Here is a 26,377-nt window from a genome sequence, read left to right on the forward strand (position 1 = left end):
TCACACAGCTAGAGAGTGGCAGAGCTGGGACTAGACTCAGGAAGACATGAGTAGCAAGTGTTGGGATGTGTAGATGGGGTCTAAGTTTTGACGTTTGGGGGGCGGGCTGAAAAATAAAACAGCCCTGCCTTCCTTTGTGTAGTTAATCAATGTTTTCTTCTTCTAATGAATTATTCATCCTGTCTTAGTACAATACTTTCCTGGGCAGGGAGTAAAGGACCATCCAGGCCTACTTCCTTGTGAACAGATGGGCAGAGACTTTTCCAGGGTCACAGAGTTGGGCACTGCAGAACAAACAAGGTTGGAGCTCACTCTTAGCCCTGTGCTAGGGCTGCTTCCATCCACCTTTCCCTTCTGGGTAAGCAACACTAAAACTACCCATTCCAGTAGTGGCACCTCTCCAGGGGCTGTCCACTGGCTACTCCTGACCCTACTTGGTCAGAACCCTCTGCCATTCCCATCTCCAGGCATTCCAGGCCTCTATCCCCTTGAAGGGCTGATGCTCCAAGCAGAGAGACCAGTTCAGCCTCTGGCTTCCAAGAGCTGGCACCTGACCAGTAAATATTTTGCCATTGTGTGTGTGTGTGTCTTTTTTCCTTTTGTTAGAATGGGGCTAACTGGGACATCTGGGTGGCTCAGTTGGTTAATCGTCTGCCTTGGGCTCAGGTCCTGATCCCAGGGGTGGGGTGTGAGGTGGGGGGGGAGTTCTGGGATAGAACCACATGTTGGGCTCCCTGCTGAGCAGGGAGTCTGTTTCTCCCTCTTCCACTGCCCCCTCCCCTGCTCACGTTCTCTCTCTCTCTCTTTCTCTAAAATGAAATGAAATGAAATGAAATAAAATAAAATAAAGAATGGGGCTAGTTAGCTGTGGTAGATACACTTGTGGTGAGCATAGCATAACTTTATAAACTGTCTAAACTTGTCCAATCATGATAATGTTCATCTGAAACTAATGTAACATTGTGTGTCAGCTATACTCAACTATACTCAAAAAAAGAAGAAAGAAAGAAAGAAAGAAAGAAAGAAAGAAAGAAAGAAAGAAAGAGAGAAAGAGAAAGGAACTAACATATAATGAGTGATTCCCAGTGTCATCTTTGAGTATATAAATCATGGCTATATTTTTCTTTGTATTTTAACCTTTTTTTTTTTTTTTGGTAATGAACAAACATTACTTCATGAATAAGACAAGGAATAAAAGTTGTCTTAAAATTGTCTTAAGGCAAATGCCAATAATCATAAAGAAAATGAGCTAGAAATAAGAACAGATTGTTCTCAGGACAATAAAAAAGGAAAATGGCTTTTAAACATAGACAAGAGAACCAGCTTTGCTTGTAATGACAGAAACAAAAATTAAAACTACACTGAGTTACCATTTTTTACCTATCAGATTGGCAAAAATCCGAGTGTGACAGCATGTTCTGTTGGGAAAGCTATGAGGAAACAGGCACTCTCATACATTGCTGATGAAGTGCAAAATAGTACAGATTCTGTGGAAGGGATTTGGCAATCACTAGCAAAATCACATGTACATTTACCCTTTAACACAGCAACCCCACTTCTAAGAATAGATCCCATAGATGCACTGGTTAAAAAAAAAAAAAAAGCCAAATGATACATGCACAAGGCTGTTCATTGTAACTCTATTGTAATAGCTGAAGATTGGATATAGGACATGTGTCCATCAGCAGGGACTGGTCAACTAAGCCACACAATGAAGGACACGAAACTGCAAAAGGGACAAGGAGGATTGTGACATACCACAGCAGAGAGATCGCCCGGGTGGGTTCTGTGAGTAAAGCAATGTGGGTGTCCACACTAGGCACATCTGCAGAGACAAGATAGAGTAGTGGTTGCTGGGGGCTGTGGTGGTGGCAAAAGTGGGGTGAGAGCTAAAAGGTATGGGGTTTCTTTTTTTAGGTGATGAAAATGTCCTAACATTTAATGGTGATAATAATACAACTCTGAACAATACTAAAAACCACTGAATTGTACACTTACATGTGTGATTTGTATGGTGTCTTATATCTCAATAAAGCTGTTATAAAAAAAAGGTGAGATGAGACAGTTGTGTATGTTATTGTAGGAAAGGAAAAAAATATACCTATGTCATGTTACATATACATACGTGTGATTGATTTAAAGAATATAAGGGGAGAAAAAAAAGAATATAAGGGGGGGCGGCCTGGGTGACTCAGCGGTTTAGCGCTGCCTTCAGCCCAGGGTGTGATCCTGGAGACCCCAGATGGAGTCCCACGTCGGGCTCCCTGCATGGAGCCTGCTTCTCCCTCTGCCTTGTGTCTCTGCCTCTCTCTCTGTGTCTTTCATGAATAAATAAATAAAATCTTAAAATAAATACAAAAAATAAAGATTATAAGGGTAAGCAACAAGAAAAGGTTATTGTGTCAGCCAGGATTCAACTGAAGAGCAGAATCACTCTGAGATTACAGGATGGGGGCTTTATTATAGTAATTTGCTTTGTACAATTGTGGAAGGAGCTGGTGAAGACAGTGACTGTAGGGGAGTTGGGGGATCAGAGGAGTCACTGGCCAGTCAATCTTAGAAACTAAGTGTGTCCAGCTGCCTAGATGGAACCACGGGGGTAGTTGCAGGGAGGTGTATAGGAAGCTGTTTTCTCTACATAGAAGATGCCTCAGGGCCTGTCTCTGAGCATCTGTGGTCGCCTGGGGCTGCTGTTGGCTAGTAGGGTCATCAGATGGGGAGAAAGGCTAGCTATGAATTAAGAAGAGCAACATCCAGCTGGAAGCTGCTGGTCTATGACAACTGACTGTGACAACCTTCAGAGACTGACCTGACTTTGAAACTATAAATATTTTATATAATTACTAAACAAAATTAACACTTAAAAAAGCAAAAATGAAACAAACCTATGCATTTTTCCCCCCAAACCTATGTATGTTGAGTTGGTAGCAAAACTACAGAGAGGATATATATATTCCAAGTGACTTCAAAACAGTAATGTGATTATATGCCCCTAGTGGAGTATATCCAAATGACAAGAAAAACTTTTTTTTTTTTTTTTTTTTTAAAGTAGGCTTCAGGCCTAGCACAGAGCCCAGTGTGGAGCTTGAACACAAGACCCTCAGGTCAAGGGCAGCCCGGGTGGCTCAGCAGTTTAGCGCTGCCTTTGGTCCAGGTTGGGATCCTGGGGACCCAGGACCGAGTTCCACGTCGGGCTCCCTGCATGGAGCCTGCTTCTCCCTCTGCCTGTGTCTCTGCCTCTCTCTCTCTCTCTCATGAATAAATAAATAAAATTAAAAAAAAAAAGACCCTTTGATCAAGACCTGAGCTGAGATTAAGAGTTGGACCAACTGAGCCATCTGGGAGCTGCCCTCCCCCCTTTTTAAGTAAACTCTACACTCAACATGGGGTTCAAACTCACAACCCTGAAAAAATCAAGAGTCACACACTCTACGAACTGAGCCAGCCAGGCGCTCCAACAAGACAAACTTTTCAAAATACTTAAGCAGTGTTCAAGAATCACATTGTTGGTTTTTATGTTGGAATTGTTATTCTGAGACTGTTGTGAGTATATTATGGGTAAAGTGAATGAGGAATTATGTTGGAGTTACTGAGAAGTGGGACTTCCAAAGTGGAAGAAAGAAAATACAGATGTAATTTTGATAACGTTAGGTAAAAACCCTGTTGTCTTGGAATTTAAGTTTATATTCATTCAGTCAGGAGTATGAACTCATGATCCATTTTATCGGGAAACAAACAAATGAAACATGTCCTAGCTCTATCCACGCGACAGTCCTTGAAATAAGACCAATCCAGTATCAATGATCATCCCTAGAACCCAGATTCTCAACATCTTTCCCACTAAAAGGACCCAAGACTCCCTGGAGAAATGGGTGATTCTAGGTCTGGTGCTGGGAATGTGCTGGCTCAATCTGGAGTATCTTGTCACAACAGAAGCAGGGAAGCTGTTAGACAACTGTGGTTGAGGTAAAAGCCTTTAGGCTCCAGTTTGACCAAAGAGGACATAATTTGAGCCTTGAAAAATAATGCGAATCATTATCTTTAAAGTGGCAGGGAATTCAGGAAAGTTCAGACTGTTAAAAAAGAAAACCACAGGCCCAAGATGGTGTGAGGCCAAGTCGCCAAACAGCAGTTTAATACCTAACCTAAGTGCGCTTTCAACCTCCCTTGGGTCATCAGACACATGGGTTCTCTCCTTGCCTGGAACAATCCTTTCTTTTCTTTCGCTAATAACTTTCTTGTCCCACCCCTCTTCTATAAAAACCTTCCCTTGCACATTCCTCAGGAGCTCCCCTCTACTTGCTAGAGGAGATGCTGATTCTTTTTTTTTTTTTTAAGATTTTATTTATTTATTCATGAGAGACACACACAGAGAGGCAGAGGCATAGGGAGAAGCAGGCTCCCCATTGGGAGCCCGATGTAGGACCGGGCTCTGAGCCAAAGGCAGACCTCAACCACTGAGCTACCCAGGTGCCCTGAGATGCTGATTCTTGAATTGCTTCATAAAGCCAATTAAGTCTTCAGATTTATTTAGGTTTTTTTTGTTTGTTTGTTTTTTGTTTTGTTTTGTTTTTTTAACAAAACACAGCACAACTTCCTAAAAGCTGTATTTCAGTATCTCTTTTCCCCTAAAGATCCCCTCATTCTAGTGGGGCCTCCACTTCTCCCAAATCTCTGCTTCTCTTCTAATCAGACTCTTTTTGTATTGCCCAGATGTTCACTGCCCAGCCTGGTTTAACATATAGAATAGTTTTGTCTGTCTACCCTTCCTGCCACTGAGAACTTCCCTATCACCGCAACAGCCCTATTGGGTGCCCACAAGCGCCAGTCATTGCCTTCAGAGGCTGTAAAGACTCATAGTTTAATGATTTTGAGCATGCAAGTGAATATTTATTTGTCTGTTTGCTTGTGATTTACCTCTCCTACTTCTTCTTCTTTTTTTTTTTTTTAAGATTTTATTTATTTATTCATGAGAGATACAGATACAGAGGGGCAGAGACACAGACAGAGGAGAAGCAGGCTCCATGCAGGGAGCCCGACGTGGGACTCAATCCCGGGATCCCGGGATCACACCCTGGGCCAAAGGGAGGTGCCAAACCACTGAGCCACCCAGGGATTCCCCAGAATGAAGATTTAAAAGCCAGTGTTTCCTTTCTTCATGTTACCTGTAGAAAGAACCATTGTTCCAAATTGGGCTGCTCTGAATCCCACCGGGAAAAATTCATGGGGATGAATGGAGCTGGGATGGGGACGAGGATTGCTCTCCCTTGGCAGATGTATAGCAATAAACCATGGTCCTGGGATTCCAGGACCATGCCCTGGCCGAAGGCAGGCACCAAACTGCTGAGCCACTCAGGGATCCCCTTTTATTTATTATTTATTTATTTATTTATTTATTTATTTATTTATTTTAATATTTATTTATTTATTATTTATGATAGACATAGAGAGAGAGAGAGGCAGAGACACGGGAGGAGGGAGAAGCAGGCTCCATGCCAGGAGCCCGACGCGGGACTCCATCCCGGGACTCCAGGATCGCGCCCTGGGCCAAAAGCAGGCGCTAAACCACTGAGCCACCCAGGGATCCCCCCCTTTTATTTTTTTTAAGTAATCTCTACACATGATGTGGGGCTCGAACTCAGGGCCCCAAGATCAAGAGTCCCAGGCTTCACGGACTGAGCCAGCCAGGTACCCCTTTCCCCACTCCTTTAAGCACTTCTATTCACCATTAAATCACAAAGAGAGGGGAAAGAATGACTGAATCAGTAGAAAATAAGTCTTATTTATTTGAGAGAAAGAGCCCCGGAGCGAGTACCCGAGGTGTGGCCAGGAGAGGCAGAGGGAGAGAGGAAGCAGACACCCCACTGAGTAGGGAGCCTGACTTGGGGCTTGACCCCAGGCCCCTGAGGTCGTGACCTGAGCTGAAGGTAGATACCTAACCAACTGAGCCACCCCAGTAGAAGGCAAGTCTTAATGGCACATGACTCCCTAGTTGATGGAAGCCCTGAACTTGTAGGTTTGAAGTCCCAAGTGCCCCAAGCAACATTTGCAAGGTGTCCAGATACTCCTAGATTTTACTCCCAGCTCTGACCTTGCTGGGTTTGGGAGCTGCTCTATTTGGTGGTCTGGGACCATAACACTGCTCTCAGTCGCAAAGAGCTACTCAGAATGGTGCCTAGGGGTCTGAGGTCTGAGCTAAGAAGCCAGTTCACTGAAGCAAAAGGATCAGGACAAAGAGATGATTTTTTTTTTTCTCTTAATGTTTTACTCAGAAAAATTTCAAACCTACAGAAAAGTTGAAAGAATAGTACCACATATTAATATTTCTCCATATTTGCCTTATCCAAGGGATAGGAATTCTGTTAAAAAATTATAGAAAATTTCAAATATACACAAAAGTAGAGCAAATAATATACTAGTCTTATACTAGTCTAGTGTTCCCCTTGAGTATAAAATGACAGGGCAATGACTCCTGAGTAGGAACAGATAGACTCAGTGTTATTTGTGTGTTCCAGAATTACAAATTGTGACTGTGCTCTGGAGGCAAAGGCTGCTGTGAGAGGGACAGTGAGGGGTGGCACAACTAACATGAAGCAATGGACACTTAAGCCAGTCAAAAAAGACAAAGAGCGGGATGCCTGGTTGGCTCAGTGGTTGAGCGTCTGCCTTTGGCTCAGGGCGTGATCCCAGAGTCCTGGGATGGAGCCCCTCATCAGGCTCCTTGCATGGAGCCTGCATCTCCTATCCCTACCTCTCTCTCCAAGTCTCTCATGAATAAATAAATAAAATCTTTTTTAAAAAATGACAAAGAGGTAATTGTGGAAATGGAAATGGCAAGTGCAAAGGCCCTGAGGCAGGCCAGAGGAAACTTCATTCTACTGAAGGAACTGTAGCAAGTTTAATTTTGTATTGTTTTTTCCTCCCCCAGTGAGATGACTTCAGCTGCCTTCCTTTGACTCGATCCGTTCTTGATTGATTGATTTGTTGATTAGGTTCTTCTTTCCAGCTTATCTCTTAAAAGACCCTGCCGGCCAAGCATCCAGTGACAGGAGCTGAAACTACCACCCCCTCAAGCAATAAGGACTGCCCTGATGCCGGCAAGCTCCAGTGACTGACCCCAAGACAATGACTGACCTGACCTCTACTGCCCTGCCTACCTGCACGTACCCAGTACCCACTGACCTTTGCCCCACATTTTCCTTATATAAACCAACAAGCATTCTCAGCACTTTGGAGATGGGCTTTGAGATGCTGGTCTAAGGTCTTTTGGGTGTTGGCCTCACTGAAATAAATTCCTTTCTGATTTTATCACCGCTCATTTCTCTGCCTCGGGATTTTGTCAGTGGCCAGTGGCCAAATCTTGGTCTGCTTGGGATCTCTGAAACCAGGTGCCCTTGCACCCTTGCACCCCAGCTGCATGAAGATTGGAAAAGGAAAAAGACATTTGAAATGATGTGCATCATTACTAAGCTACAAAGTTAATAGGCTAACACGATACGTAGAGCTCATAAATGACTATAATTGACATTTCTTCCACAAACAAAAAAGTTTTCCATCCATTTTTCCTCACTTTGATATTTTTCTCATTATTTCTAGGAAGTTTTTTTTTTTCTTTTTTAAAAGATTTTATGTATTTGTTCATGAGAAACACAGAGAGAAAGAGAGAGAGAGGCGGAGACACAGGCAGGCTCTATGCAGGGAGCCCAATGGGGGACTCGATCCCAGGTCTCCAGGATCACACCCTGGGCTGAAGGCGCTAAACCTCTGAGCCACCGGGGCTGCCCTAGTTATTTCTAGTAAGTTTTAAAGTCAATCACATCCCTCTGTCACACACACTCATACAGGTCCTGGAGCCACCCCCACATGGTCTACCCCAAGCCTCAGCACTGCGCTTTCAGGTTCTCTCTCCATCCCTGTCAACTGTGATGGTCTCTGATTTACCTCTTCTTTTCCTGACCCCACTGTCCTTAATGCTAAGGGGATGGAGGCAGCGTGTTACTGTCTTCTTTGAGAATGACCTAGGGATCATCAGATTGAGCAAGTGAGTGATTGAGTGTGTATGGGGGTTGGGGGATGATGTTGAGTGCTGGAGCTGGAGACCCAAAGTGAAAATGGACTCTGCATCCCATCAGCGACAGGAAGAAGGCAGAGCCAGGGTTTGTGTACCCCAAATATCTCCCTCCAAATATCCCCAAAGAGAGAGCCATCTTACTCTCTTTGTGCATATAACCGTGGTTGTTTTAATAAAAATGCAACTTTTCTACCCCCTCCCAGTTATCATGTAAAATTGAAGTCCTCACTGTGGTTTCCTGTGCCCCTCATTCACCACAGTGAATTCCAACATATGAACATGCTAGTTTGAGATGCAAAAAGCAGCAGCTGCTTCATTCTGCTGGCTCAGGCCAATGGATCTCATGGATGGCAGGTGGGCAGTTATGCCAGCCAACTGCTCCCTGGCACCTCTGCATCCATCTGGGAGGCCAAGGCCTAGAGACACTGCCTGCTGTCTGTGGCTTTGACTCCATCAGCATCCTCTCCAGCTGCCAGATGCTCATGCTCTGGCTCTTGAATCAGACCACCTGGGTTAGAACCCTGGCTCTACTACTTACCCATGTGAGGTAGGGAGAGTTATTTACTGTCTCCTGCTTTAGTTCCTCCTCTGTAAAATGGTGCACGTAGGGTGGTTTGGGGGACAACATGAGATAATCCACACAAAATGCTTAGCTTGAGGCTCTTTAAATGTTAGCTATTATCATTATGTTATTTTTCGAAGGCCATCCCAAATACCTCCTCCTCCAGGAAGCCTTGAACTACACTAATGACTGAAAAATATTTTTCCTTCTTTGATCCCAGAGAAGTAGTAATAGCTCTTTATCTGGGGGTAGAGATGCCTGGGACTCCACTATCCCTAAATCTAAAGGAGCTGTAAATGCCTTAAAGCCAAAAAAAAAGCAAAGAAGAGAAGACATGGACCCAGGGGTCTGAAGTGAAACCCATTCTGATGTATAATGTGTATCTTTTTGTTTGTGCCTTTGTAATCTGTGTTGTCCTGTGTGTGTGCATTTATTGATATTGTGTTACAGGTCTCATGGGTTGTTTTACCTTTTCAGCTTAGCACTGGGCATTTGAATCCCTCTTGTGAATACACCTGGGTGTAGAGGCTGCTTTTATTTATTTATTTATTTATTTTTTTTTCTATTTTTTTAAACTTACTTATGATAGTCACAGAGAGAGGGAGAGAAAGAGAGACAGGCAGAGGGAGAAGCAGGCTCCATGCACCCGGAGCCCGACGTGGGACTCAATCCCGGGTCTCCAGGATCGCGCCCTGGGCCAAAGGCAGGCGCCAAACCGCTGCGCCACCCAGGGATCCCTAGAGGCTGTTTTTAAATAACAGGATTGAGCAATGGAAACCTGAGCAAGGTAAAAGGGCCCACAGCGACCACCGACAGAGCTGAATGCAAACAGACTCATTATGTGACGTACCTCCCTAACGCACCAATGGGGTACTTACAACCAGGCACAGTCACCAAAAAAGGGAAAATTCACTCTGTCCCCGTACTTCCTCACTCTGCCCTATAACTATAGCCCCTTTGCTACTGCCTTGTGGCAGTCCCCGCTTTGTTGTCCTGCCTGAAGCCCCCTTGCAGTGTATCCAACAAACTTCTGACTTTTTTGTTCTGCCTTAGGTGAATTCTTTCACAGCCTGCGCCCCCAGCTGCCATCCACTCCCCAAGCCACACATTGTTTCCTTGCTTCTCTTAACTTGTATTTTTCTTTCTCTTTTTTTCTCCCTCCCTCCCTCCTTTCTCTTTCTCTCTCTCTTTTCTTTTTCTTTCTTTCTTTCTTTCTTTCTTTCTTTCTTTCTTTCTTTCTTTCTTTCTTTTTCTTTCTTTCTTTCCTTCCTTCCTTCCCTCCCTCTTTCTTTCTTTCTTTTTCCTTCTTCCTTCCTTCCTTCCTTCCTTCCTTCCTTCCTTCCTTCCTCCCTCCCTCCCTCTCTCTCTCTTTCTCTCTTTCTTTCTTTCTTCTTTCTTTCTTTCTTTCTTTCTTTCTTGGATCCCTGGGTGGCGCAGCAGTTTAGCGCCTGCCTTTGGCCCAGGGCGCGATCCTGGAGACCCGGGATCGAGTCCCACGCATGGAGCCTGCTTCTCCCTCTGCCTGTGTCTCTGCCCCTCTCTCTCTCTCTCTGTGACTATCATAAATAAAAAAAAAAAAATTTCTTTCTTTCTTTCTTTCTTTCCTTTCTTTCTTTCTTTCTTTCCTTTCTTTCTTTCTTTCTTTCCTTTCTTTCTTTCTTTCTTTCTTTCTTTCTTTCTTTCTTTCTTTCTTCCTTTCTTTCCTTTCTTTCTTTCTTTCTTTCTTTCTTCTTTCCTTTCTTTCTTTCTTTCTTTCCTTTCTTTCTTTCCTTTCTTCCTTTCTTTCCTTTCTTTCTTCCTTTCTTTCTTTCTTTCTTTCTTTCTTTCTTTCTTTCTTTCTTTCTTTCTTTCTTTCTTTCTTTCTTTCTTTCTTTCTTTCTTTCTTTCTTTCTTTTCTTTCTTCCTGAGAGACACACAGAGGCAGAGACATAGGCAGAGGGAGACGCAGGCTCCCTGCAGTGGATCCTCTTGCCGGACTTGATCCCAGGAGCCTGGGATCACGCCCTCAGCCAAAGGCAGCCGCTCAACCACTGAGCCACCCTTAGCTTGTATTTTTCTGATCATGAAAAAATCTGAGCACGTCTTCATATGCGTACAGGCTTGCTGGGGGGTCTGTTCCTTGATTGCCTGTCCAGACCCTTGGAGTCTGACTCCCAGCGTCCGGGGGCAGCTGGGCAGGCTCCAGAGTCCCGAGGGTGGGGCCTGCAGGAGGCCTAACGCGAAGGGCCAGGGCCGGGGACGCCGGGACAGCCCCGGGGGGAGATACGCCCCCGGGAACCCCCGCCCCGCCGGCCTCGGTGTGAAAGGCGCGGAGCCGCGGGCAGGCGGGGTCCGCCCCGGAGGCACCTGCAGCCCGGTCCTGCGGGCGGAGGCCGCGGCGGCTGCGCGCACGTCATGCTCCAGGGCTCGGGCGGGCCCGAGGGGTCTGCGGCCGCGGCCGCCGCGCGCTCCCCCGCCCCCCCGGGGGCGCCCGGGCCCCGACCTCGGCAGGAGCGCGCGCCGGGGCGGCGGAGCGGCGGCCTGGAGGAGCCCGCGGCGTGGGAGACCGACGGCCGTGAGTCCGCCGCGGGCCCGGGGGCGGGGGCGGGCGCGGGCGAGCCCCGAGGAGCCCCGCACTCCCGCGGGGGCGACCGAGCCGCGGCCGCCGGCTTCTTTGTGGCGTCCGGGGGACGCTGGCCGCGGTCCGGGGCGGGGTGGCGCCACCAGGCCCGGGAGCAGCGCGATGCGGCCGCGGAGACGTTGGCCGGAGACACGATGCTTACGCGGTCCTGTGTGCAGGCTCAGCTGGTGCGCGGGGCTCGCTGTGTGACCTCCGCGGAGGACCCGGGGCGCCATCTGCTGCTGTCGCCGTTTTGCAGAAGAGAAAGCTGAGGCTCGGGGAGGTTAAATAAGCTACCCAAGGTCACATGGCCTTTAAGTGGTAGGAAGCCCGAAGGCCCCAGCTCTCCCGGAATGTTGGGTTGGACGGGGAGTGAAGACCATACCAGGTGGGGAAACTGGAACCCAGAGGAGGGAGGCTGCGGCTGCAGCAGGTGGCTGAGCGCCCCACAGAGCATCCCTCCAGGACTGCGCTCCGTACCAGGGCCTCCAGGCTGGGAGCAGCATCCCTGGGGGCATGAGCCGGCCTGAGGGGCTCCGGTTGCTCTCCCTGGGAGAGGGGAGAGAAGGGTTGTGCCAGGGTCCTCGCTGAGATGGGGGTGTGGGGTGAGGAGCTCTATGGAGGTGCTGTTTCAAAGGGCGCACGGTCGGCCTGGGGCAGAGGATCATTTGAACTGGCCCTTAAGAGCCGGAGGATCACTTGAGCTGGCTCTTACGAGAGAGCCATTCTTTAAGAGAATGTGCAGGAAAAAAAAAAGAATGTGCAGCAATGGAATATTGGGGTGTGTGGGAGGGAATTCTGGGCAGAGGAGGCGCACTGGGGAAGGTCTCCAAGGCCAGGATTCAGTGTGTATTTGATATGGGCCAGAAAGAGGGTGCATGAGTGGAGGTGGTTGGAGGAGATGAGATTGGGCTTCACTGGTGCCTTGCAGGGTCTGCTGGCTCCCGCTCAGACTCATGGCTGTTTGCCAGCACAAACCAAGCCACTTGTAGGTTTCAGCTAAGAAAAAGGGAGTCCTAGCTGGAAAGGATCTCTCTCTCTCTTTTTTTTTTTTTTTTTTTAAGATTTTATTTATTTACTCATGAGAGAGAGAGAGAGAGGCAGAGACACAGACAGAGGGAGAAGCAGGCTCCATGCAAGGAGCCTGATGTGGGATTCGATCCAGGGACTCCAGGATCATGCCCCAGGCCAAAGGCAAGTACTAAACCTCTGAGCCACCCAAGGATCCCAAGGATCTCTACATAGAACTTTCTTCACCACCCTGCAGTTTTATTTATTTTTATTTTTAAAATATTTTATTTATTTATTTGTGAGAGACACAGAGAGGCAGAGACCCAAGCAGAGGGAGAAGCAGGCTCCCTGTGAGGATCCCAATGCAGGACTCCTTCCCAGAACTACTGGGAATCCCAGGATCACTACCTAAGCAGATGCTCCACCACTGAGCCATCCAGGCGTCCCACCCTCCTGCGGTTTTAGAACTGAAGAAAGGGAGGCCTCCAAGGGGTACATGGCTAGCCCAGGATCCTGCTGCTAGAAAGTGGCAGAGTGGGTACTAGAACCCCAGCTTCTCTAAGCTCACACCTGAAGTGCCAGCTCTCTTCCTGAACCTGGCTCATGGTGTTCAGCCAAGAGGTTAAGGAAACAAAAGCTTGGGACTGACTCCACGCTTCCTGGAGATGTTTGAGATCTGAGAGGGGTTCTTCCAGAAGAGCCTTCTCCTCACCTACAGGAAGGGTACCCCCCTTTGTGGATGGGGAAGGGAAGAGCTAGCAATGGAGACCACACTTAGAAGGTGGTGTTTCCCCCTCCCCTGAAATATTGATCTGAAGCTGCTTCCTCCTCAAAGCCTCTTTCCTGCCATTTATCTGAGCTTGTGGTTTGATTTTCCGGGGGACTAATGAGTCTTAATTGGGACAGTATCTTAGAATTCGAAGGCCCCTGAAGAGATTAAATGATTTATATGTCACTCATTCATTCAACACATGTGTGCCAGGGCCTGAATTTGGGGATACAGCAATTAACATGTCAGACTAAGATCTCCTCTGTCCAACCCGGCTATAATAGGGGAAGCAGGTAATAAACCTAATAAATATGTAAGTATATCATACATCTGTGGTGAGGGGTGCCATGGAGAAAAATAATGCGTGGAGGTGGATAGAGAGGGTGCTTTCTTTGGTTGGGATTTCATGGGCTTAGAGGACCCTAAGTGAAGGAGGCCCCACCACCTCCAGGTCTTTGGCCACCAGAATTTACTTTGCCTTAGAGGAATAATGGTGAGGATGATGATGGCACTATTTGCTAGATAGATACCATGCTTGGGGCTTTTCTTATCTTATATCTAATCATTACAATAACCCTACAGGGTGGCTAATGTTCCCTATTTTGCAGATAAAGGAACTGAGGCACAGGATAATTAAGTCACATGGCCTGGAGGCCTGGAAGTGACTCGCCAGAGTTGAAACCTAGGGCCATGTGATTGCCCTGGGGCAGCAGCTCTAAACTCCCCAAATTGTGTTTACAAGGCCCTTGAAAGCCCAAGACCCTGTCCCATACATATCTGGAAAGTAGACTGATGGCCAGCCTGTCTGTCACCTCAGTGCATCCTAGTTTTCCCTGCCAAAACACTGGCCACCTGTCCCTGGATATACACAGGGGCTGGATCTGGACATTCGCATTGGACCAAACATGCAGGATGTGGGTTTGGCAGCAAGTAGACCACAGATTATCTGCCCTCTAATGACCATGCAAAGGACCAACAAATATTTGTGCCTGTGCTAGCGTGTCGAAACCTTTCTGGGGGAGGGACAGTTATCTATTAGTCTGAGGATTTATGTGTCACTCATGGAAACAGAGTTTTGTTTTTGTTTTAAGATTTTATTTTTTTTGTTCATGAGAGACATGGAGAGAGGCAGCGACATAGGCAGAGGGGGAAGCAGGCTCCCCAGCATGATACAGGACTCGATCCCAGGACCCTGGGATCACGACCTGAGCCAAAGGCAGATGCTCAATCACTGAGCCACACAGGCACCCCTGGAAGCAGTTTTATGGAGCCCTCCCTATGTCCAGCTTTGGGCCTGCTGTGAGCTGTAGGTGGATTGGCAAAGGTCAGATTTGGCCAGGGCCCCCAAGGACCTTGTGGTCCAGCTAAGGACACCAGACATCCTCACAAGCCAAGAGCAGTCAGGATGATGGCAGCGTAGGGGTCTGGTGAGATGAGACCTGGACCCTGTCACCAGGCCTGGATCTTCCTGGCTTGGCTACCACCCTCTGAGCCCACCGTTGGCAGGAGGCCAGCAGGGGGAGCTCTGAGGCTCCCTCTAGTCTGAGATAATGGTGCAGTGTTGAGGCAAGAGGAGCCCAGAGAGAAGGCAAATCTGGGTGGGCCCCACAGCTGGGAGGTGACAGCTGTTTGGGATTGGGGATGAAGGGAGAAGAGGTGGAGGGACAAGGACAAAGAAGGAAGGTGAACATGCCTCTGGCCTTGCCCAAGCTTAATGAAATACGTGGCTCAGTAAATCCTGGCTGCCTGCCCAACATGGGGCTCAATCCCAAGACCCCAAGGTCATGACCAGAGTCGAAGGCAGATGCTTAACTGACTGAGCCACCGAAACACCCCTCCATGGCATTTTTAAAAATAGAGGCTGAAAATTACTGCAAACTTTTGTTTTTCCTTTTTTTTTAAATTTTTATTTATTTATGGTAGTCACAGAGAGAGAGAGAGAGAGAGAAAGGCAGAGACACAGGCAGAGGGAGAAGCAGGCTCCATGCACCGGGAGCCCGACGTGGGATTCGATCCCGGGTTTCCAGGATCGCGCCCTGGGCCAAAGGCAGGCGCTAAACCGCTGCACCACTCAGGGTTCCCACTTTTGTTTTTTCTAAATAAAATTTAAAAATAGGGGCACAGGGACACCTGGGTGGCTCAGTGGTTAAGCATCTGCTTTCGGCTCAGGGTGTGATCCCGGGGTCCTGGAATCGAGTCCTGTATCGGGTTCCCTGCAAGGAGCCTGCTTCTCCCTCTGCCTGTGTCTCTGCCTCTCTCTGTGTCTCTCATGAATAAATAAATAAAATCTTAAAAAAAAAAAAAAATCCTGTCTGCCTTCTTCACTGGACAAAGCCATGGAAAAGGCAGTTATCAACTCCAGTGGGAATGAATTCCATTCCCTTCCTCAAGAGCTGCTGTTGGGGTCATGAAAACTGGATGAGGACCATAATGGGCACATACCTGGCTCCCGTGGGCAGTCTCGCCCATGCTGTCCCGTCTTTGGGGTTTTATTGAGTCCTGGTCGTGGGCACTTGTGGTGAGTTAGTGAAGAAAAGCGGCTTGTCTGGGGAAGTCCCCAACATCCAAAGGGAGGAGAGGCATCCCCACCACCAGTCCTAGCTAGAAGACTCCTGCCTGGGAAACATTCAGGGCAGGGAGGAGCTGTTCATCTCTCCTCTAGGCAGTGGGCACCCTCCCCTCATCCCACATCCCCTTTTCTGCCCTTAGTGCTTCCTCTGGAACGGCAGCTCCATGAGACCGCCCGACGGAACAACATCGGCAGGATGAAGGAACTGATTGAAAGGAGAGTCAACGTCAGAGCCAGAAACCACGTTCGTACAGGGGCTCTTCCAAATTGGGATGCTTGGATAGGGACAGTGCCTGCCATGGTGACACCTCCACACCGAGGGAACAGTTCATGGAGCCCTTGAAGGCAGAGCATTGCATGTGTTCGCTTGGGGGAGGCTCAGATTGTTCATGTTGTCTCCAGGTCTCTGAGGCCTGGTCCCAGGTCAGGGTAGGGATTCCCAGCCAGGCTTGGACAAGTGGGGATCACATACTCTTCGTTCCTGTCACCCATCTGAAAGGCACACCCAAGGAACAAAGGTTAGAGTCAGGAGGGCCAGGGAAGCAGGATTCCCCCAATCTTGCTCAGATGTGCTGAGGCCAAAGACCATGATGAACTTCTGGGGTGGTCTGACAATGTGGTAGGGGATTGGGCCCCTTTGGCCTGTTCTGAAGGAAGGGGGGGCACAGAATGCAGGCAGTCAGGGGCCCTCAAAGACTAGGACAGGACTCCTCTGACAGGTGGCTATCCAGCAGGAACAAAGACAGGGCAGGGGGGAATAGTTTGGCATTTCTGAGTAGTGGGCAGGGCCCAGGGTTAGGAGTTTGTCCCAAGAGCAGTGGGAAGCTGGGAAGCCTTAGGTGGGGGGTAGGGGGATAGCTGGATCTAGTCATTGCGTTTTTACTACGTTTGTTTCAGCCGCTGTCATGTGAAGGTGGAGGAGAGGGCCTGAGTGGGATTGGGGTCCTGCCCCCTTGTCACCAGAGCCTGCACAATCCCTTCCACCCTGCAGACCAGCTGTCCTGCAACCGGAGACACCGGGGGCAGGGAGGGGGTGGGCCAGGCAGGCAGCTGGCACCTCACACTTTGCTCTCCCCCCGGCAGGTGGGCAGGGTGGCCCTGCACTGGGCCGCGGGCGCCGGGCACGAGCAGGCCGTGCAGCTGCTCCTGCAGCACGAGGTTGCTGTGGACGATGAGGACGCGGTAGGGGACCCCTCGCACAGGCGCGTCTGCGCACGTGTGCATGGCTGTGTGCCTGCCTGTCCCGGGGTGGGGAGGGGACACCCGCTGTGGCTGTCCCCGCGGAGGCTGCACTGATACACGAACACACAGGCAAGGGGCGGACGGGAAGCGGTTTAGGGCCGGTGACACTATGCTGATCCCAGGTTTCCCTTGTGCAGCCATCAAGATCTCTCCATTTTCAAGAGCTTTTTTTTTTCTTTTAATTTTATTTATTTATTCCTGAGAGACACAGAGAGAGAGAGAGAGGCAGAGACACAGGCAGAGGGAGAAGCAGGCTCCATGCAGGGAGCCCGACGCGGGACTCGATCCCAGGTCTCCAGGATCACATCCTGAGCTGAAGGCAGCGCTAAACCACTGAGCCACCTGGGCTGCCCATCAAGAGCTTTTTAGTTCTCGGTCCCTCATGATACCATGTGAACAGGGAGAGATAGGGGCTGTAGAACAGAAAATTGGGTGGATTGATGAACGACTTATTGGTAAAATCCTCAGGAGGTGGGTCTCCCATGATATGCGATGAGGCTTTGCCCTGGCTGACGCTTTAACTAGAGACTTGAATGAAGACTAACAGTCTGGGGCTCCTGGATGGCGCAATCGGTTAAGCAACCGGCTCTTGGTTTCCGCTCAGGTCTCATCTCAGGGTGGTGAGATCACCCGAGTCTGGCCCCTGCGTCCGGCTGCGCTCAGCAGAGTCTGCTTAAGACTCTTTTTCCCTTTGCTCTTCCCGCCAGCACAGGCACGCTCTCTCTCTCTCTTTTTAATATTTAAGTTACTAAAAAAAATTTTTTTTTAAATATTTAAGTTACTTTCCACTTTTTTTTTTAAAGACTTAATTTATTCATGAGAGACACGCACAGAGAGGCAGACACATAGGTAGAGGGAGAAGCAGGCTCCCTCTGGGGAGCCTCACGCGGAACTCGATCCCAGGACCTGGGATCATGACCTGAGCCAAAGGTAGACACTCAACCATGAGCCACCCAGGTGCCCCAATAAATCAATCTTTAAGAAAAAAAAAAAAGACCAATAGTCTTACTTAACAAGTTGGCAGACAACACATTGCTGAGAGAGAACACTAAAGAATAACAGGATCTATGAAATCATCTCTAGAGAGTTGGGGAGAGGACTGAGTCTGACGATGGCACTTGACAGGGATACATTTAAGAGTCTAAATTAAACAACTTTTAAAGAATTACAAACTTCCCTACAGAGAGACACCTTTCACAGAAAACTGTTCTTTGCCCTGGCCTCTCTCTGTTCCCAGGCTCCAGTATGAGGGGGAGCTTGATGACAAGCTGGAGTGGGGGGTGGGGGCAGGAAGCAACCTCTACCCCCCCCTCCACTCCTGCCCCATCTCTCTGCATTTCCTTAGGCCTCATTTAGAGGTGACTCTGGAAGGAGGATGCTTGAGATCCTTTAGTCTGTGTTTCCCAACAAAATATTGGGACCTCACACGATGGGCCTATGCCCACAACCGCCCCCCCAATCACCTCTGTGCTCTGTTATTTCTTCCTTGAGGGAATCAGTGAGAAAAGAAGATATGAGGAAGAATAGTAAGATATGGTGCTTTTATAGATGTGTTTTCTTTGCAAATAGTAATAAATATATTTTGAAAAATAAGGGCAGTCTGGGTAGGTCAGCAGTTTAGCGCCGCCTTCGGCCTAGGGCATGATCCTGGAGACAGGGGTCGAGTCCCACATCACGCTCCCTTCAGGGAGCCTGCTTCTCCCTCGGCCTGTGTCTCTACCTCTCTGTCTCTCTGTTTCTCATGAATAAATAAGTAAAATCTTAAAAAAAAAAAAAAAAAAAAAAGGAAAGTGAAAGTAAGAAAGCTGATGGGCATGTTATTATTTTTTTTTAATAATAAATTTATTTTTTATTGGTGTTCAATTTGATGGGCATGTTAACTTTAGTTAACAGAAGGGTTGGGGAGACAAAGAAGGCGATTCTGCTGTTGGGGGGAAGGTCTTGAAGATATGCCATAGAGCGCTGTCCTGGACGGTTCTTGGTACTAGGACACAGAAGTATCCCTGGGGTTCCCACTGGCAGGAGGCTCTGGCTCCCATGACTCTCCTCCCCCAGCCCTGAGCCTTAACCCTTTTCATTCCCAGGTGCCTGTGGGCTTCTCCCTTCTCCCCCTGGACTCTGCCCTGGGAGTATGTATCCTCTTCCTTAGCCAACAGTGATTTGAGAGCCTACCCAGTGCTGGCTTATACGCAGAACCACATGAGGGCAGAGGTCGGTGAGGGGGTTCTGATGATCCCAGAGCGCTTCACAGATGTTGAGAAGAGCAGCCTGCAAATAGGTGCTGGGCCACCATCAGAAAAGGGCCCAGACGTATTCTTAGTTGCTCCAAAGGGCCAATGGGGTGGAAGGCACAGGGATGCAGATTTCAGTACAGTGGAAGAAGATGCTTTCCAAAGTGAGCAGTGTTTGTCAGTGCAGTGCATGTTTTGTGAGGCGTGAGGTGTCTGCAGGCTTAAGCCATGTGTCTGGAGGCCATCCTTTAGGAGATTCAAACAGTTGGTTCCCAAACACCAGTCCAGGGTGAGGTCTTCACCGGCCCTAGCAAATAAAAAAATAAGAACAATAGAGTGTGTTTTTCATGAAGCTGTCTCTGGAAAGACCATATTCTGAGATTAGTTTCTCCTAAAAATTTTTTAAAGATTTTTTTTTTTTTTTTAAATTTATGATAGACATAGAGAGAGAGAGAGAGAGAAAGAGGCAGAGACAGGTAGAGGGAGAAGCAGGCTCCATGCTGGGAGCCTGACGTGGGACTTGATCCCGGGATTCCAGTATCACACCCTGGGCTGCAGGCAGTGCTAAACCACTGTGCCACCCAGGGATCCTCTCTCCTAATTTTTTTGTATTAAAAGGTTTCATATTTATTAAATGATGGGGAGAAGAGATGGTAGTTGTTTTATTTTTGTTATTTATTTATTTATTTATTTATTTATTTATTTATTGACAGCACAAATGGGCCGGGGTGGGGGAGCAGTGGGAGATGGAGAGAGAGAATCCCAAGCAGGCCCAGACCCAGCACAGAGCCTGATGTGGGGCTGCTCTCATTACCCTTAGGTCATGACCTGAGCTGAAATCAAGAGTCAGGCATGTAACCAGCTGAGCCACCCAGATGCCCCTATTTTATTCTTATTTAAAGATTTTTTTCTTTTTTTTAAGATTCCATTTATTTATTCATGAGCGACACAGAGAGAGAGAGGCAGAGACACAGGCAGAGGGAGAAGCAGGCTCCATGCACCGGGAGCCCAATGCGGAACTTGATCTGGGGCCTCTGGGATCGTGCCTTGGGCTGAAGGCAGGCACTAAACTGCTGAGCCACCCAGTCATCCCAAGATTTTTATTTATTTATTCATGAGAGACACACAGGAGAGGCAGAGACATAGGCAGAGGGCAGAGCAGGCTCCAGGCAGGGAGCCTGATGCAGGACTGGATCCCAGGACCTGGGGATCACAACCTGAGCCGAAGGCAGACGCTCAGCTGAGCCACCCAGGTGTCCCTGTGCCTCTATTTTATTTATTTATTTTTCCCTGCGGCTCTATTTTAAAATTTTATTTAGCAAAAACAAAAGGTTGTGATAGTGTTTCAGCCTCTATTTAAAAAAATGCTATGGAGGGGTGCTTGGGTGGATCAGTCGGTTAAGCATCTGCCTTTGACTCAGGTCATGACCTCGGGGTCTTGGGATGGAGCCCCATGTTGGCCACTCTGCTCAGCGAGGAGTCAGCTTCTCCCTCTCCTTCTGCCCCTTACCCCCCACTTGTGCTCTCTCAAATAAATAAAATCTTAAAAAAATATAAAAATAAAAAAACGCCATGGTTTTCACATTCCTAGAGTTTGGTGCTCCCTGGCCTGAGTGGCATGCATGGTCCCTTATGTTTGTATGATTTTCATCAGAGACCTGGGCTCATGTGGCACAGTGACACCTGCTTACGTTCACCTCACCTCCTCCCCGTGTCCTCTCCCCCAGTTTGGTATGAACGCGCTCCTCCTGTCTGCCTGGTTTGGCCACTTGCGGATCCTCCAAATCCTGGTCAACTCTGGGGCCAAGATCCACTGTGAGAACAAGGTAAGGCCTCAGCTGGCAGCCCCCTTGCTCCCCGAGTCCCTGCCCCCAGTTTGCTCCTCTGCCCCTGCTGCACTGGTCTGCCTCTCACCCCCACCCCCTTCCCAACGTGGCTCTGCTGTCCTGGCTTGCCCCTGCCTTCTGAGAACCCTCCGGAAGCCCCAGCTGAGCTCAGCCCCGTGAGGGTGGGATGCTTGCTATTTCCACTGGGCCTGGGAGAAGTGCTGGGGTGGCTCTCTTTAACAGCATTAAAAGCCTCTTTCTTCTAGTGCCCCGACCCTTTATCCCTTTACCACTATGCCTGCTGCTTAGAGACAGTCCCTAGGCCTCAGGGCAGCCTCCTTAATCACACAGGAGGAATCAAAGTAACACCTTTAGAAGGTGGTTAGGAAGATTTAATGAGAGGCTGGGGCTTCCTCCCACCTCCAGCTGGGCCCTGCCTCCCTTGTGGTGTGGTGGGGTAGAAGGAGCAAAGTTCTGGTTACCAACCCTGGGACCTTGGGCAAATTACTTAAGCATCTTGAGCCTCAGTTTTCACCTTGGAAAGTGGGGATGCTAGTACCTCTGAGCCGAGGGAGAAGCTCAGTGCTATGTGTAAAGTACCTGACTCAGCACCTGGCACAGTAGGGAGCCTGGCTGCTCATTGGTGTGCTCTGTGGTCTGAGGGAGGAGGCCCGCTAGTCCGAGTGCCAGGGATCTCAACACTGGTGTCTTACCATTTAGGGGGTCAGTGGCCCTAATGAAAATGCAGACATTTCTGGACCAGATGCTGTCAGCCAGGGATTCTCAATGTGGGTCCTTAGAGAGAATTCAGGGTGAGGAATAAAAAGAACATTTCTGTTTTCATTAACTTCTAACTTCTCACTTTCATCAACTTAAAAAATTGAACATTTTTTTTCAATGATGAATGAACGCAAGAGTGGAAATGGCATGGTCTCTGGAGGCTACAGCTGGGAAGTCACATGATACCACTTCCGCCATATTCTGTTGCTGGCTTCAGGAGATGGAGAATATTGGATTCTCCCCCTTGAAGAGAAAAGAGGACAATCCTATTGCTTTGGCTGTTTCCAAGGGTGGGAGGAGTGGTTGTGGCCATCTTTGCAAGGAGACCATCCAACTACCTTTCTATCACTTGTTCAGGATCCTTCCTAGAAGTCTCCATCTCCCTTGCAGAGGAGCCTTGAGCCAAGCCATGGCTAGGCCACAGTTGGTTTAGCCCTGGAGCTTTCTTTTTCTCTGCTATTCACCTGGCTCTACTTTGCCAGGCGCTGGTGATATCTAGAGTTTTGTTTTGTTTTGTTTTGTTTTTAAAGATTTTATTAATGAGAGATATATATATAGAGAGAGAGGCAGAGACACAGGCAGAGGGAGAAGCAGGCCCCACACAGGGAGCCCGATGTGGGACTAGATCCCGGGTCTCCAGGATCAGGCCCTGGGCTAAAGGCGGCACTAAACCGCTGAGCCACCTGGGCTGCCCGATATCTAGAGTTTTACTAAACTATAGGCTGTGTTAGAATTTCAGCAATTTTCCCATTAATATCCCCCAAAGTAGTTGGTCACCTTGTCTCTCCTTAGTCTCCTCTGATCTTATGACAGTTTCTCAGTCTTTACTTGTTTTTCACAACCTTGACACTTTTGAGGAGTACTGTTGGGCATTTTGTAGAATGTCCTTCAATTTGGGCTCCTTTGATATTTTTCTCATGATTAAATTGGGGTTATGGAATTTGGGAAAGAAAACGAGAGATTCACTGCCTCCTATCAGGGGTCATTGGACACTGTCCAATGACAGTGAAAACTAAGTGCAGGCTGAGGTGGGTTTATTTTTATTAATTAATTAATTTGTTTGAGAGAGAGAGATTGAGGGCATGAGCTGGGGTGGGGGAGCTGGGAGCAGAGGGAGAGGGAGGAGCAGATTCCCTGCTGAGCAGGGAGCCTGACTCAGGGCTGAATACCAGGACTCTGAGATCATGACTTGAGCCAAAGACAGACCTTTGGGGTTTTTTTTTGTTTTTTTGTTTTTTTTTTTAATTTTAAAACATTTAAATTAATTAATTAATTTTATTTAAATTCAATTTGCCAACAAATAGTATATCACCCAGTGCTCATCTCATCAAGTGCCCTCCTTAGTGCCCATCACCCAGTTACCCCATTCCCCCAACCACCTCCCCTTCCTCAACTCTTTGTTTCCCAGAGTTAGGAGTCTGTCATGGTTTGCTCCCTCTCTAATTTTTCTCACTTAGTTTCCCTCCTTTCCCTTATAATCCTTTCACTATTTCTTTACTCCACACATGAATGAAACCATATGATGATTGTCCTTCTCTGACTTATTTCACTCAGCATAATACCCTCCAGTTCTACCCACATGGAAGCAAATGGTGGGTATTTGTCTTTTCTTTTTTTTTTTTTTTTTTTTTTAAATTTTTATTTATTTATGATAGTCACACATTGAGAGAGAGAGAGAGGCGGAGACATAGGCAGAGAGAGAAGCAGGCTCCATGCACCGGGAGCCCGACGTGGGATTCGATCCCGGGTCTCCAGGATCGCGCCCTGGGCCAAAGGCAGGCGCCAAACCGCTGCGCCACCCAGGGATCCCGTATTTGTCTTTTCTGATGGCTGAGTAATATTCTATTCTTTATCCATTCATCTGTCGAAGGACATAGTGGCTCCTTCCACAGTTTGGCTATTGTGGACATTGCTGCTATAAACATTGGGGTGCAGGTGTCCCGGCGTTTCACTACATCAGTATCTTTGGGGTAAATACCCAGTATTGCAATTGCTGGGTCATAGGATAGCTCTATTTTTAACTTCTTGAAGAACCTCCACACTGTTTTCCAGAGTGGCCACACTAATTTTCATTCCCACCAACAATGCACCAAAGATAGACGTTTAACTGACTGAGTCACCCAGGTGCCCCTGAGGTAGATTTAGTTTCATGCCCTGGGCCAGGTCACTGGGTCAGCCTCTATTTTGTAGATCTCGATATAAGAATTAACTTTATCAATACCAATATGGCCTGTCACTGGTGGCATTACCTTGATCCAATTCTTTTTTTTTTTCTTTTTAAGATTTTATTTATTTATTCATGAGAGACAGAGAGAGAGAGAGAGGCAGAGACACAGGCAGAGAGAGAAGCAGGCTCCCTGCAGGAAGCCTGATGTGGGACTCGATCCCAGGACCTTGGGATCATGTCCTGAGCTGAAGTCAGCTGCTCAACCACTGAGCCAGGCGTCCCTACCTTGATCCAATACTGATACCAGTTCCGATGTGTGTGTTTTTTCCTTATCACCAAGCAATTAGTTAAATTTTCCATGGACACTAACTGGGTATCCCACAAATTTAACTCAATTCTAACATTATCTGCCTGGAGAGAGCACCAGATACCACTGGTTAAGGGCTCAGTCTCACAAGGCCACCCCCACTTTAGAAGCCAGTCCCAAATCCAGGCTGTTACCTGGACTTTTCACCAACTGGCTATGAATAAGAGGTTCCCACAACCTCCTCCTTGGGTTTGTTTAATTTGCTAGAGCGGCTCACAGAACTTACTAGATCACAAATTTATTACAAAAGATATTAAAGGACACAAATCAATAGCCAGATGAAGAGACACATCGAATGAGGCCCCAAACAAAGGAACTTTTGAGCTTGTGGAGTGTGGGACCCGGCACGTGGACACGTTCTTGTTCACCAACCTGGAAGTTCTTCCGACCCTGTCCATTTGCATTCTTATGATGCTTCATTTCATAGACAGGATAGATTAAATCCTCGATCTTTGGGGATTGACTCAACCTCCAGCCTCTCTCCCCTCCCTGGAGGTCAGGGGGTAGGACGGAAAATTCTAATCCTCTAATCAAGTTGGTTTCCCAGGCAACCAGCCCCCATCTCTAGGTTACCTTGGGCTTCCCTTGTCACCAAATTAACATAACAATAGACACTTTAATCACTCTATACACTTAGAAAATTCCAAGCATTTCAGGAGCTCTATGCCCAAAACAGGACGAAGACCAAATACACATTTCTTTTACTTTTTTTCCTTTTTAAAGATTTCACTTATTTATTGATGAGAGACACAGATAGAGACAGAGGGAGAAGCAGGCTCCCTGCGAGAAGCCTGATATAGGACTGGATCCCAGGACCCCGGGATCGTGACCTGAGCTAAAGGCAGGTGCTCAACCACTGAGCCATCCAGGTGCCCCTCAAATACATATTTCTTATAATAAACCATAAGCTCACTCTCGATCACATGGTTAAAGCGGGTGTCGGCCAGGTTTCTCCACCATAATGGTAGCATTTTTTGCTTTCCCTATGCTATTGTTAGAAGCTCTTTGTGGTTTTAATTTGCATTTCAATACTGACTAATGGGGCAGCCCCGGTGACGCAGCGGTTTAGCGCCGCCTGCAGCCCGGGGTGTGATCCTGGAGACCTGGGATCGAGTCCCACAGCGAGCTCCCTGCAGGGAGCCTGCTTCTCCCTCTGCCTGTGTCTCTGCCTCTCTCTCTGTGTCTCTATGAATAAATAAATAAAAATATTAAAAAAAAATACTGACTAATGATGTTAGATAATCTTTTCATGTGCTTATTTGCCATCCATGTATCTTCTTTGCGTCAAAATGATTTTTTAATTGGGTTGTTTAATATCTCATTGATGAGCTTTGAGAGTTCTTTGTAAATTTTGGAAGCATTTCAAAATAAATTACAGACATCACTATACTTCCTTCTAAATACTTCAGCATGCATAACATTAACTAGAATTTCTTTACCCATGATGAAATACACAAATCTTAGGTTTATTTATTTTTTTTTAATTTTTTTTATTTATTTATGATAGTTACAGAGAGAGAGAGAGGCAGAGACACAGGCAGAGGGAGAAGCAGGCTCCATGCACCAGGAGCCCGATGTGGGATTCGATCCCAGGTCTCCAGAATCGCGCCCTGGGCCAAAGGCAGGCGCCAAACCGCTGCGCCACCCAGGGATCCCCAAATCTTAGGTTTATATTCACTGAGACTTGACAAATTTTACTCCAGTGTAATCCAAACCACTGTCCAGATGTAGAACGTCATGATTTTTATGACCATCAATGGTTGCAACCTAGTTGAAAAACAGTGCTCCAAACAGTCTAGCTATAATGCAAGGCCTTGGTAGAAGCTCTAGGCTACAAACATAGGATTTGTAAACCTCCCTCACTTAAATATTGCTTGTGGGGCCAAGAGACCTTCTTCCTGCCTACCTTTCTCCCAACTCTGGCCACTCCCTTCTGTTAAAGAATAAAATTCAAGTGAGTAAATTTAAAGATCCAATTGGCTTTATTCAATGATTCATGAATTGGGCAGCATCCCATGTAGCAAATAGGAGCTCTGGGGAGCTGTACAAGATGAAAGACTTTTATAGGCAAAAGGAAGTGGGGTAAGGAAGTTATTCTAGCAAAAAGTGGATTATTTTAGGCAAGATCACTTTCCTTTGGGGACCAGCGGGGGGTGGTGGCATCTGTCAGGTGGACCTCTTCC

General features: G+C 47.6%; 1 protein-coding gene and 2 long non-coding RNA genes across 19 annotated transcripts in view; 2 read left to right on the forward strand and 1 right to left on the reverse strand.

Annotated features, from left to right (window-relative positions):
- Positions 1-1,255: 1,255 nt before the first annotated feature.
- LOC125754041 (uncharacterized) lies at positions 1,256-7,308 on the forward strand. Its single transcript, XR_007407291.1, has 2 exons — positions 1,256-1,779; positions 6,993-7,308. It is a non-coding gene; the product is annotated as an uncharacterized LOC125754041 (long non-coding RNA).
- Positions 7,309-11,012: 3,704 nt separating this feature from the next.
- ANKDD1A (ankyrin repeat and death domain containing 1A) overlaps positions 11,013-26,377 on the forward strand; it is a 57,832-nt gene continuing 42,467 nt past the window's right edge. For 16 of the 17 annotated variants that reach the window (XR_007407293.1, XR_007407292.1, XR_007407294.1 and 13 more), the window contains exons 1-4: positions 11,013-11,187; positions 15,722-15,825; positions 16,665-16,763; positions 20,782-20,880. Coding sequence is in view for 14 of the 17 variants with exons in the window: in XM_049104214.1 (XP_048960171.1) it covers positions 11,028-11,187; positions 15,722-15,825; positions 16,665-16,763; positions 20,782-20,880 (462 nt within the window). In the remaining 3 variants the exon portion in view is untranslated. Of the gene's footprint in view, positions 11,188-11,250; positions 11,554-15,721; positions 15,826-16,664; positions 16,764-20,781; positions 20,881-26,377 lie in introns of those variants that run through there. The other variant, XM_049104218.1, reaches the window with a different exon arrangement.
- On the reverse strand, positions 18,588-24,734 carry LOC125754042 (uncharacterized). Its single transcript, XR_007407295.1, has 2 exons — positions 24,567-24,734; positions 18,588-19,361 (listed from the first exon to the last, which is right to left on the reverse strand). It is a non-coding gene; the product is annotated as an uncharacterized LOC125754042 (long non-coding RNA).

This window comes from Canis lupus, chromosome 30 (assembly GCF_003254725.2).
Source record: "Canis lupus dingo isolate Sandy chromosome 30, ASM325472v2, whole genome shotgun sequence".
NCBI lineage: Eukaryota > Metazoa > Chordata > Mammalia > Carnivora > Canidae > Canis > Canis lupus.